The following is a 13,285-nucleotide window of genomic DNA, read 5'->3' as shown; positions in this document are numbered from 1 at the left end:
TGGTGCTTTACCCCATCAGAACAAACCAGACTTTCCCCAAGCAGCTTACTCGGCACTGCAGCTAAACCCCTGCAGAGCAGCTTTACCTTCCTCAGCTCCCAGCTCTGGGGCACAAATCTGACTGTTTTCGGTCCCTGAGGGTTAAAAAGCTGGACAGGCAGGAGGTGCATGCTGCTTGCTTTCAGTGCAAGCATGCCTGGACATCCAGCAAGTCCCAGGGATCCAGGAGACACAGCGATGAGCTACCCATAGCTCCAGCTAAACTCTTTTTGCTCCTAATTGGATCTAGAAGCACACCTATCCCTCCCTCCACAACCATTTCCTAGAGTAAAACAACATCCAGCCTACACACATGGAAGCAAACTTCACATAGAAGGATACAGCAAGACACCAGGGAGAGTAAACAGAGAGAGTAAAATGAACCCAAGAGACAGCTCTGCCTCTTGGTGAACACAGGCTGGAGACCAACAAGCCCTACTCCACCAAGGCCACACTCTGGTAGTCATTTATTTACAATTTGTGCCTCTGTCATGACCATCTCAGTCCTTTTCTTGTGGGGAGGAGACCAAAAGAAGTGTAAAGAAGAGATTACACACCACCCAACAGCAGCTGCTTACCCTGGAGGTCGGCGTGTCCCATATGGCCAAACCAAAGTAGTCTTCTTCCAGGAGATTGAGGTGGTCACAGACTTTTTTAAGTAGATCCTGCCCCTTGGCATGCTTCTGCAAATGGCAAAAGAGATTCTGTAGGGTGGGCTGGGTTTTGCCTGCCCTTCTTTATGAAGAAGGAAGAAAGGGAATGGGATCAAATCACAATGTACATTTCCAAGGAGGAGAGGAAAAAAAAATAAGTCCCAAACAGTTCAAAATCAGATCTCCTGAGTAGGAAAGAGCATCAGGCGTAAAAATTCACAGGGCAGAGGCAATGGGAACTGCAGTGTGTCCCTCTGCTAAGACCAGCTCTGTCTGAAACCCCTCCAAAGCTCAGCTTTTCAATAAACACTGAGAATTTGTATGGGTTTTCCCACACACTCCAGGCTGCCAGACAACCAGGCACTGATCAGATGATGATCAATGTGGGGTATAAAACTGCTGCTACAACCCACTGCCCCCATTCTGGGGGCAACCTCATTTATTAGGTTCACAAAATCAGCAGCAGCTCAGTACCAAAGTTGATCATTTCCACGACCTTTCCATCAACCTGACCCGCTGATGACACCCACCTCCTCCAGTTCTGCCTGATGTGCCACAAGCTGCTTAGCACCCAACTTCTTGCCTCCAGAAGCACCTGGATCATTCTTTTTTTCTTCTTTCCCCCCCCAAAATCCTGCAGAAGTGAACTGGCCTGAGGAACAGATACCTTTTTAGACCAAAAGCATGGGAAAACATCCCTGGGGCACAAACCTGTGGTAACCAGCAGCTGCTAATTCTATTGGAGGCTTTGCTGAGGAGGAAGTGCAGTTCCAGTGGCACAAAGTGAGCTTCACTAAGGCATCACTTCTGCCTGTGTCTCTCCTTTTAGTCAGATTTGCATGGCAACTGATCCCAGACCATTTGGTCTTGTTTTATTCCAGTCCTTCAGCTGTAAGGCTGTTGTTGCAGACGTGAATCTATCTGTAACAGCACATGCCTCTGGTGGTGTTTTCCTCAAGGAATTGGCCCGTGGAGGCATTGAGGAATTAAAACCCCTCCACAGCCCTCAGTCTGAAAGGACATCAGAAAGCACTTCTTCCTGGTTTAAGGAAGTTGTGCTGGTCTCTGCCTACACCTTTGCAATTCCTGCTCACGTGTGAATGGCTAGAGGGGGATTATACTGGCATTAAAGCCAAGGGTTCTTGTCTTTAAGAGGGTCTCACTGACACAGTAGCCCCTCCTGATCCTCCCCACAGTGCCCACCGCGACCCTCTGGACGTCCAGAAAGGGATTCTGGGTGTCCCACTGAGCTCAGGAGCTGCCACACCACCACCAGCTCCTGTGCAGCCCGGCGCTCGGCACAGGCGTCGCTGCAGCCAACTCCCGCGCAGCGCCGCGGAGAGCCACCGCCACCAGCATTTCAGTCACCAGTTTCCTTCTCGGGGGGCTGCACACAAGCCCCCCAGTGAAGGGGGAAGCATGGGGGGGTGGGAGGGGATGGAAGGACGGCGATGCTGTGTGTTGATCCCGGGCAGTAACAGCAGCGATGCCATTACACAAACGCCAGCGCTGACCTACTTGCCCAGGATCACCCAAGGTAACGGCTCTCACGAGGAGCCCTGTGCCCAGATCCCCTCTCCTGGCCCATTTAGCCAGCGGGACTGGGGAAAAACAAGCTGATGGAAGTATGCTCACATGGTAAGTACCGGATTATTAATATTCCCAACAAGTCCTCCAATACTGAAATGGGGATTTCTGCTAGCTTTTTATTGCCCTGACAGCAAACCAGCCCTATGAGAGAATGCACAAAGTAAAAGCAGAAGAAAAGCACTCAGATGAAGAGGTTTGCAGTGCTCTAAGTCAACATAATAATTTTAAGTGGTTTACTGCAAATATATTCTCCTGCAGGCTAAACACAGGAGGATTTTCTTTATATCCAAGGAGTTACATTAGCCAACAACATGATAGGCAAAGGTACCTTGGTACAGAAATGTACAAAATCAACTTGACCACCCATTTTGTTCAAGAAGATATTTAGACAAACCCAACCTAAAGCAAAGACCTAAACTTATACTCTGCAAAACAAACAAGAGAAAAGATGACCAGCAAGTGAGATCACTTTTTTTTTTAAAGCTTCTCCCCACCTTTACAAAACAAGGCACCCTGGAAATCGTAGAACAATAATAAATAACAACTTTTAAAAAAGGTTCCTAGGCACCCAGAGATTTTTACAATACACTGGAGTTGTTACAGCAAGATTGTTCTGCAGTAAAACCTGTCATGTAATTCACTGGCACCAAATTATGCCCCTATTAAATAGTGTTTGTGGTGTTTTTTCAAGGGGAGGAGAAAGGAGAGGGAAAAGAGGAGAAGAACAAACAAATCCTTGTACTTACATCCACGGTACACTCAAAAATGGTGTCATCCAGCAAAACGACTTTGCAGTACATGTTTCTGTGTCTTTTTAGTGCTTTCTGTGCAGCTTTCAAATCCTTCTCTGCTTTGGTCTCTGGAGTCTCTTGCTTCAGCTCTGGCTTGGCACGCTCTTCCTTGGCTTCCCCTCCTTCCTTGCCTCCAAGGCCTCCGCTGTCCGGCTCCTGATCGTCCCTCCTCTCCTCCTGCGCAGGCTGAAATCCCCACATCACCCAAGTTGCAATTTAGATGTATCAAGGAGAAAAAGCATCACATAAAACGAGCGTTGCACAGCTGCACTGTGGGGCTGGGACCTCGCTCCAGAATTAATTCTCTGGGCTAAATGAGTAACCTGCGACCTGGAGCGGCAGCTTGGGTGAGGAAGGTAATGATGGTCATTTATAAAGTTCTTCATTTAATAAAGGATGCAATAAAAAAGGAAAAGGGATGATGTGAGAAATGAGAACAGACTGTATCATGCAGATCTTCAGATCTCAATGGCAGCACCTTTTGGACTAGAAAGCTTTTCCTCTCCGAGGCTGGTGCCGGTACCCTGTGCACCCACTGCACGTGCCCCCACGCTCCCACTGCCACCCTGGGTGATGGGCTTTGCTCCAGGGTGTCAGTGCTGCGATGTCGCAGTCATCAGAGCCCACCCACCAAGCAGCTCTGCCACCAAAAAAGAGATGGCAGCCTTCATACTACCCTCCCTTTGCCTACTGAAGCACTTGACAAGCCAGTTTAATTCACTAAAGTACCAGAAAGAGATGCAGTTTGGGGACAGGAGGAGGAAGGAAGCTGTGTTGTGCTGCTTTTTTTTTTCACTGCCATTTCAGGGGGTTAAACGAGTTCACAGCAGGCTCTGACAAGGGCTAGAAGTGGCTCGACACAGCAGGAGCATGCAGCCGTGGCAGAGGAAAAGCAAAGCCCTGTCTTTTCAGCCCATCGCATCTCATGAAATCCCACTCAGCCACGACTGCACGGCAGTATTTAAAAACTAAATAATGTCCACAAGCTGCTGACTTCTGCTCCAGCACAGCCAGGACAATCAGGAGCAGCGAATCAGTCAAAGCGTGCAATGCCCGTCGGTCAGCATTTATCACCCAGACAGCACCTCGCAAATGCTTTCACAGCAGAAATATCTGCCGAGTGTCACAGTTCAAAAAGCCACTGACATTGATCTAAAATAAGAACGGGAGAGGAGGAAGAAGAAAAGCACAAATGCTTCATCTGAAACAAACAACCCATGGTGAAGGAAGGTTGTGGGTGCACGCTCACATGCGCTCAGAAGCAGCGAATCATAGTTAAATGGAGAAAGAAATGATGCGTTTCCACCTGAAGACACAATTTCTGGGCTGAAGCTGCATGAAAATTTCCAGTTCCTCCCTATTCTGCTACCCTCCAAGGTAAAAAACACAAGTGGAGATCATCCCATGGTCTTCACAGGCTCAGAAATTTGGGAATAGAAAGGAAAGGGTGTTACCTACTACCTTCTCTACAGCTATCTCATTGTAAGGAAGTGGATGTACAGCTGGCAACGCACTAACTTGTCAAGTATTGCCCCCAAAGTCAGAGGTAGCAGATGTATACTCCTCCCTGAAGCTCCTTCAACACTTAAGGCAGAGGGTTAAGTAACCCAGAACGTGCCATGACTCCAGCAGCTCACACAGCGTGGGTGGGCTGTAAGAAATTCCTACCTCAGGAGAAAGGACACTCATCTTTCTCTTCCTCCACAGCCACAATAGCAATGGAGGAGCTGCAATTACCCAGGGAGTAAGAGAGGGCATCCAATACCTTCAAATTAGTAACCAGCTGCAGCTCAGGGAATGTCTCTGCCTCAGTTTCCACCACGCTTTAAAACTTCACATTTTGCACTAAAAATGACCCTGGGCTATAAAGAGTAGACATCAGATGGCTAGTAGGAGCTGAGCTCAGCCCACGTGTCATGCAAAAAATCCTGTCTACGTGATGCATTAGCAGAAAATATTTGTATTTGGCAGGTTCAGCACCAGCCAGAGGGAACAGATGACCAAGTCCAGAAAAGCCACGCTCACATTCCTTGAAGAAACCCTTTCCCAAACCCACATCCTCTTGTAATCTCCACCTCATGCCACTGACCTGCCTTTTACTCTGCACACACCAAGGATATCGCAACAAGCGACTGCTCTGTCATCAATTATGAATTTGAACTGTAGTTCTGATGTGAATTCCCAAGCCCCAGTGAGTAAAGAGTCAGCATGGAGCATTTTGAGTTATGCTGTGAAGTGTGAGCACAGGTACTGTACAGGACAGTCTGATACAGGAATGCAAGAGTGGGAAACATGTGATGCTACATGGGCAGATGACAAGAGCCTTTCTGGCATCTCACGAGTTTTTCTGATCAAGCTTACCATCCTAGGGCATGAAGATTTATAGTTTTGGCTAAAAAGACACATTTTCAAGAACAGAAGGGTGTCAACACAGAGCAGGAGGTTTTACCTGTGTTTCTGCACTGCTTAAGGAATGGAGATCCAGTGACGGATCGGTTTTGAGCTCAGGCTCGGGAGCTGCAATTGGGGCTTTCACCAGGATATCTTCATCAGGGCTGGCTCCTAATCCTGGGTCTTTCTGGTCACCTCCTGCCTCTTTACGAGCATCAGTGTCTTTGTCCTCTTCGGACACCTGAGACTTCGGTCTCCTGAGAAAGGATGAGAACAGGCGGGAGAGACCCCGGCCCTCAGAGGTGCGGCGCTCCTTCTTGCTCTGCTCCTCGTGTGTGGGTGTATCACCGTTGGAGGTCTTCTGCTTCTGCCCTGCTGCAGGCTGTCCCTCTGATGTCTGCTGAGCCCTTTCCTCTAGGGAAGCCTCTTGCTTTTGTGTTTCAGCAGCTCCTTCCTCCTCTTTGGCTTGCTGCTGCTCCGAATTGTCAGCATCCGCCACTAGACTCTTCTCTGTTGTCATGATGGTGCTGTAAGACAGATGCAAAAGATCTCAATCATGAGCTTCCCAATACTTAAGTCTGTATTAAGCTATCAAACCAAGCCACAAGAAGCACAGACACACCATGCTCCCCAGTCACACCATCTTGTCCAGCTGACTCCAGCCTACATTAAGAGCACACACATCATTAATTGTGCCAGGGTTTGCTTTGATAGCAACGTCTCCACCAACGTTTGCCCATGCAATTTACACCACTTGGATGATACCATTTCAAACCTGCTACGTGCCCTGGCACCTGGTCTGCAGCCTGACGAGAGCAAACGATTAAAACTTGGAAATAAGATTATTATTAGGGGAGGAGATGCCAGAGGGTCTTGCTCCACAGGCTTGTTCTGAGGCCCTCTCTTGCTCCAAGTCCCTGGTCGCCTCTGGCAGCACTGGCTGTGGGAGGGGAGCAGATGAGGACACACACATGACCAGGCCGCCTTCTTCCTCCTCCACACCATGCCAAAACCCCGCACGGCCTGCAGCGGCCTGCTGTGTCACAGCAGCCTTCTCCTCTGCAACTGGAAAGAAACACCTGCTGCTTGACAGAAAACTCAAAGCCAACGAGAGCCTGAAATTCCATGGCCACAAGTTTTAACACCTGCTTGCTTCTACATGTCCCTGAAAAAGGCCCCAGATCCTCCCCACGAACTAAAAATGGGGATATCTGAATGTGATAAGCCACACTGCTGCTCTGCTCAGGACACTACTCATCAGGGTTGATCAATTAAGTTGACCTGCACAAGACAGCTCCAGTGGAGCCAAGCAGGCTCCAGGATTCATGGGACCTTTGCACTGTAAAAATGTAAAATGCAAAAGCTCCCAGACAACCTCTGTACCAGAGAGCAGATTTCTTCAGAGCCTGGGCTATTAAGCTGATGCAATGTTTATTTCAACTTTAGCCTGGGCTGTTGACACAAAAAGATGAAAATCACATGAGAAGAATATCTATTTAAGGTATAAAGAGGACCCGAAATAATCATGCTTTAGAGAGGATAGAACTAATCTTTACGCGTTGCATCACATGCATCTGCAGCGATAAATTGCCACTGCTTACAGAGAGCAAATAGCATATAATCCAATATGCTTTTCAATCCCCCCAGCTCCAGGCTCAGCATACAAACATTTGCTCAAAATACTATCTTAAAATTAAGAAACATTTCAAGATGTCACCCTCCTACATATTATTGCATTTAACAATTTTAATTCAACTCTAACCTGATTGCCAAAATAACCAGAGTGCTTGAAAGAGAAAAGCCCTTCTATCTTTCCCAAGTGCTCTTCCCTCACCTTTAATGCAAAAGCTTCATATTATTTCTACTGCTGTGCTCAAAACAAAGCAGACTTAAGAGACCTTTGCTGACTTTGCTGCTCCAGCAAATTTCCTGAGTTTACAAGGTTTGTTAGGCTTTTGGGGTTTGTTGTTTTGGGGGTTTTTTCCCCCAAGGAGAGCTTTTGGAAAAGTGAGGATGGTAACCCCCAGAATCTGTGCACCCAACAGAGCGATCTGAAGCTGTGTCGGATTCGGGACAGGCTCTCTGAATTCTGAAACATCTTTGTTTGGATAAGCCCCACCAGATAGCTTTGAGAATGAGCTGCAGGGCCCAGGTTAGCCTGGTCTCCTGCAGAAGCTTCATGCCCTCCCCTTGGGGACCTGCTCTGGGTTTCTCCAAACCCAACGGAGAGCTGGAAGCCACGAGAACAGCAGCTTTCTACCTGCACTGAGAGAAGGGCACCCAAGCAGAGAGCCTGCACAGGCAGCCACGGGCACCTGATGCACCAGGGACATCTCAAGATGCTGCCAAAACCCAGATGTGGCAAGACTCTGAGCCAGATGGGGATGGGCAGAGAAGTACACTGCATCGGTCCTCCTCCAATGCTTCACATGGGAGAAAACAGGACAGCTTGGCACAGCCCAACCAAGGCAGCGAGAGCGCCGACGGGTAATTCTCCAAAATGGCATTGAATTGAGCGCTGTGTCACCCACCTCATTTCCCCAGAAGTCTTGCAGGAGTTCTTTTCTGCAAGATTATCACAGAACAGACTCCAAAGGCTGCAGCGGATTCACACAGCACCCAGCTGCCTCCCCACCATCACCTTTGAAGAGAGGGCAGCTTCGTGCCTGTTGCTCATTTCAGGAGGGAAAGCAAAAAACAAACCCCCAACACTGAACTTCCTTCTTTCCTAAACCAGAAACATCTGCAGTTCAGTCCAGGAGAAGTTCTGATGGGGCTGCACACTCACTTGAGGAGCGCAGGGCTGCGATCGGTTCGCAGATGGCAGCACGTGGGTAGACTTGCCCCTGCAGCTCCTATTGCTGTTCCCAGTCCTCCTGCAATCCCTTGCTAGGCATGCTGATGGCTCCACTAGCAATGCAGGACAGAGTCAGCCCAGCCACCACATACCTAACTCACGCTCTCCAAAAACCTCTCAGAGATGCTAGAAGACAGCGCAGGGGGCCAAGGAGCTGCATTCAGCCAAACTCACATCACCCAGATGTAAGACACTCACCATGGCCAAGTCCAAAGCTTCTGATGCCCCAGCACATGCACGGACACACTGCAAGACTGTCCCACCACAAAAGACATGGAGATCACAAGCTCCCTTTTGCACCAGCTGCCAAAGCAGCCTGCTTTGTAGATAGATGTTTCCCACTGTGTTTGTTTGGAAGAAATACACTTGTAAGAATCGTTATCAAAACACACATTGGATGCACCTTGTTCTCTTAAAAATAGAACCGCAGAACCAAGGCTCTGGCAGCCCCAGCGCAGGTAGGGCAGAGCTGAGGAGCAGCTCTGATCAGCCACAGGAAACAAAAGGGACAGTTCACAAACAAACATTTCCTCAGGAGATAGTCTTCTCCCTTTAAACACCCAACAATTCTGGAAGAAGAAATGCTTGCTTGTTTGGATCTCAAAGCTGCAGCCATGAACCTTTTCCTGGCACGGGAAGGTGTGTCTCACTGGCAATGAGCAAACATCTCTGCATCCTTCCTCTGTCCCCCAGGAATCACCTTGCAGCTCGGCCAGATCCCTCAGCAGGGCTGGGGATGCAGATACAGGCATGTGTGAGCCCAACCCTTCCTGTCCCATCCCAGTTACCCTTCCATTGGGGCAGGCAGCACTGGTACCTGGCGGGGTGTATGCAAACACCTTGCCACAACACCCGACAGCGCTCGGCCACCGCGCTGGCCCGCAGACGGTTCCCTCCCTTTGGAGTTTTACATTCAGAACTGGTTTCCTAAGCTCCCAACAAAAAGCAGAGAGATTTATAAGCAAGCAACATCTCCAAGAGGCCATAGTATTTAAAATAAAGCACCTTGGCTGCGTAGAGGTGTTTGCTAAGTAGTGTTTTGTTTCCAACCCAGCCCACACCAGACCCAACACAAAGCGCAAGGTTCCCGCTCCCATTGCTTTTCAACTCATTATTTGGAGAAAGCACCACTCACAGCCAAGCCACAAGCAGGTTTTGATTTAAATTACATTTTCTCCTGTCACTATTCCACAAGGCAAATCTGCAGAGCCTGCAAGGTGCCTTGGGAACTCCCGGGATACTGGAAGAGGATGCTCTGCTCTTCTACGAGCACCCAAACGATGCAGCTCACCTCCTGCTTGCAAATGCTGGGTTTAGGGGTTATTTTTTTGATAGAGGATAAAGGTTTGGTGCCAGACAGCCCGAAAAAGGCAGGCATTTCACACGTCTGGAGCAGAGAAGGCGTTTAACGCTATGGAAATAAGTAAATCATGGCAAAACTTAGATATAATCCCCCATAAAGATCTCTTTTTTTCCAAGTATGGATTTATATTTAAGCATTTTATATTTAAGCATCCTGTTACAGACAAGACGACTTCAATGACACATAACAATCTTAAGAAAAGGTCATTAAACCCACCCAGAGCAGCCTGTGGGAGAAAACAAATAGGCTCCCCCCAGCCCCAAGCAGACCCACACCACAGGTCCACCTTCCCAACAACAGCACTTCCCAGATGAGGACCTGGACCTGCCGTGTCCCATGGCTCTGCTGGGAACATCAGTGCTTCAACAATGAAGAGGGAGCCCCACACAGCTCTTCTGAAAAAAGTTATCAGCCTCCCCAAACACCCAAAGTCACAGCAAGTCACCTCCCAGGCACCTTCAAACCTGATGTCCCTCCAGCCACCCAATATCACAAGCTCTGCCCCCCCCCCAGTCTCAGGGCTCACACCCCCTATTTCCGTCCAAGGACACAGCTGTAGGAAGCACACATCTCCACCTACACACTCACTCTGCTTTTCTACATCAAAATCCTTTAAATAAAAAAAAAAAACCCTGAGGCTTAAAAGGAATAAACCAGCTCATTGCTCATCCTGTTCCTCACGCGCATGGGTTTGACCCAACACTAATTAATATCTAACGAGCAGGGGACAGCAAAACCCTCCTTCAACCCCATACTGTTCCACAGGCTTCACTCTTGCAGACAGCCAAAGAAAACCACCCTCCAAGCCAAACCGTTCCCCTTTTCCAGCCTGCACAACAATTTATCTGAAAATACAGACTTTTAGAGTGGTGCAAGAGGTCCCAAGGGCTCCCTGTTGAGAAAGTCTTCAAGCCTAGAAGATGCTGGATTACTCACTGTGCCTGTGCTCCTGGAAGGCTGTAATTAAGGGATGGTGTGTGAGTTCTCTGAAACAGCAATGCTGCTCATTTGGGTTGTTTCATGGCAAGCTGCAGAAGCTCAAAGAAACCCTGATCTTTAGATACACACCTATCACTGCCTCCTAACTGTCAGAGTACTCCAGTCTTATTCAGGCACACAAACACGCACAGCAAAAGTAAAATCTAACTTATCCCCGGTTCCAAGCCTGGAAAAACCATTTATGGCTCATGTTATAGCTTAATTCCTGGTGTTTCAGTCCTTCAGAGAAAGAAAAAGGACTGTCCATCAGGAAGGTTCACCTCTTGGAAACAGAAACCCTTTCGCAGTGATGCCCAATGCCAGGTAAGGGTATAAACCTGCTGGAACAAACTGTCTTGTCCTTCCTGCCCAAAAACACGTGGCTTCACCAAACACCACTGTTCCAGAGAGAGCTGGAGAGCATGATAAGAAAGAAATTTCTGCTAAAAATCGGCAAAAATCAAGTTATTTCAACAACAGGGTTGTGGGTTTTGGTCGGTTTGGGTTTTTTAAATGCGTTCCTTCCCATTTCATAATCTGTGTGAAAAGCACACAATTCACCAGGGACACTACACAGCACGTTGCTCTGAGATAGACAGCAGAGGCTGAAAACCCTGTATATGCAAGACCTGGTGTATGTCTGCAGGTGGGAGAGGAGAAAACTGCAACCACCACAGGCAGGCAGGGCTCGCCCCACATGCATGTTCAAGTAATGGATCCTACACCGGATTCTTACTACAGTTAGAAAAATGTGGCAGAGGACTGGCTTTGTGAGAGGGTTTTTTTAAGAAAATAAGAAATTTTAAGGCAATAAACTGAGCTTCAAAATAAGAAAGCCAAATAACTTAAAAATACTGTGAAAGCACCAGAACCTTTCCAAATTTCTTTCATATATTCTAGCAGAGGAATACGCAGCGATGGCATTTTATAACCACTCTTAGCACTAACGTACATCATGTTTTTGTGCCCATACTACAGGTCTTGAACAAAAGGGATGCTGCTACTCAGCTGGCAGTGCTGCCTTACCCAGAGGGTAACAGGAGACTTCAGAAGCCTCATTGACCGGGGGGGAAATAAAGCCCCCAACACAACACAGATGGCACATTACAACCGCCCAGATTTAATTCTCACTAGACCAGTCCTCGTAATCTACTGTATGTCGGCAGCACTGTGCCCCTCTTTCATCTTCTGGTATCGTACAGCTTTCCTATTTAAATGAGGGCAAAAAATAGTAGCTCACCATCTGCTGAAAGCAAATCATTTATGTCAAATTGAAGACTGGGCTTATAAAATGACCTGACTAAATGGAGCAGTAAGTGCACTGCAACCAAAGGGAGCTGGAAACTCCTCCCATGTATCCTCAGAAATCCTCCTGGATGGTACAGAATTCCTTACACGGGGATTCATGGGCTTTGCTCATTGGTAAAAGCACTGAAATTTAAATGAAAACAGACACTTGTCACTGCAGCCTTGTCTACAGCAATGGGTTCGGAAAGGCTGCCCATGTGGGACCTGTTAAGAAAACTCACTTGAACTCGGAGCAGTTGGGCCCAGAACAGAGCCACAGTGAAGGCACATGCACCAGGCTGCCAACAAAACCAAGCTGCTCACAGGCATGAGCATCAAGATCCTGGTGTTGCAACACAGGAGCAAATCAGTTGTTTGCTAAAAAGACTAAGAAAACCATCAGTTTAACACAAGTGTTGCCTCCTATTCCACAGCAAGTAGAAGTGACTCTTGGGGCTCCCTCCCCCTGCTTCAGCAGGGGTCAGAGCAGAAGCAATTAGGCTTTGCCTCGAATGCACAGCACCTGCCGAAACAAACTGCCCGACCGCACCAACCCCTGGGGAGGAAACGCTGAGCTCAGCCGCACAGGTTTCACACTGAAACCCTCTTCTGCAGAAGGAGCCAGTATCTGCCTGACACCATGGAGGAAGGGAGGGACCCCCCAGCACCCATCCCCACCCTGTAAGCAGCATCCCCGGGGCGGGGGCCTGCTCTGTCCACCAGCCTTCCACAGAGGCAGGGAGCGTGGGCAGTCCAGCACACATAAAATGAGGCAGGCACCACAAGTCTGTGCAAATAAGAGCAGCAGGAACGGTGGTGCAGCCCGCACGTTCACAAAGAGAGCCTGGAGCAAGCAGCGGCTCATCGCGAGCGAGCAAAGCCAGAGGCGTGCAGGCTCCGTCACAGCAGGTCACTCCATCACTATCGCTTCCCACTGGGCTCTGAAGGAAAACCTAGGGGGGTACGACAGCAAAACAGAGATGATAACGCCAGCACCGCACGTGACAACCGCCTCCTTCCTCCAGCAGCAACACCGCTTCCTAAAGCGACGGTTAAAGGAGAAACAAGCAGTAGATCTCCATCAAGTGAACAGGAGGATTTTTGCCCTGCATTATTCATAAGGGTGGGGTTTTTTTTCCCCCTTCCTGAACACAGATGTGTTTATTCACACTGTGCCTCATTTACACTCAAGGTTTAACATAACAGGGTTCATTTTCCTTCCATACAGCAGGGGTAAAGCGCTTTTTGCTTTTGTCGTTTCTCCCTTTGGCTGTTTCCAAACCAAAGCTATAATTAGAACCCAAGAGGGACCTGCACATTCCTTTGATAATGAGCT

At 48.4% G+C, this 13,285-nt stretch overlaps 1 protein-coding gene across 1 annotated transcript in view; it reads right to left on the bottom strand.

Annotated features, from left to right (window-relative positions):
• The window catches only part of EPB41 (erythrocyte membrane protein band 4.1), a gene marked incomplete at its 5' end in the record, with an annotated part of 48,103 nt that extends 42,119 nt beyond the window's left edge, over window positions 1-5,984 (bottom strand). The window contains 3 exons of the mRNA XM_084274408.1: window positions 618-722; window positions 3,029-3,259; window positions 5,523-5,984. Coding sequence (XP_084130534.1) covers window positions 618-722; window positions 3,029-3,259; window positions 5,523-5,984 — 798 coding nt within the window. The remainder of the gene's footprint in view (window positions 1-617; window positions 723-3,028; window positions 3,260-5,522) is intronic.
• Between the last annotated feature and the right edge of the window lie 7,301 nt (window positions 5,985-13,285).

This window comes from Gallinula chloropus (genome assembly GCF_964237585.1).
Source record: "Gallinula chloropus genome assembly, chromosome: 22".
NCBI classification, from domain to species: domain Eukaryota; kingdom Metazoa; phylum Chordata; class Aves; order Gruiformes; family Rallidae; genus Gallinula; species Gallinula chloropus.
Note: the sequence above shows the minus strand (reverse complement) of the source record. Positions and strands in the feature narration are given on the sequence as shown.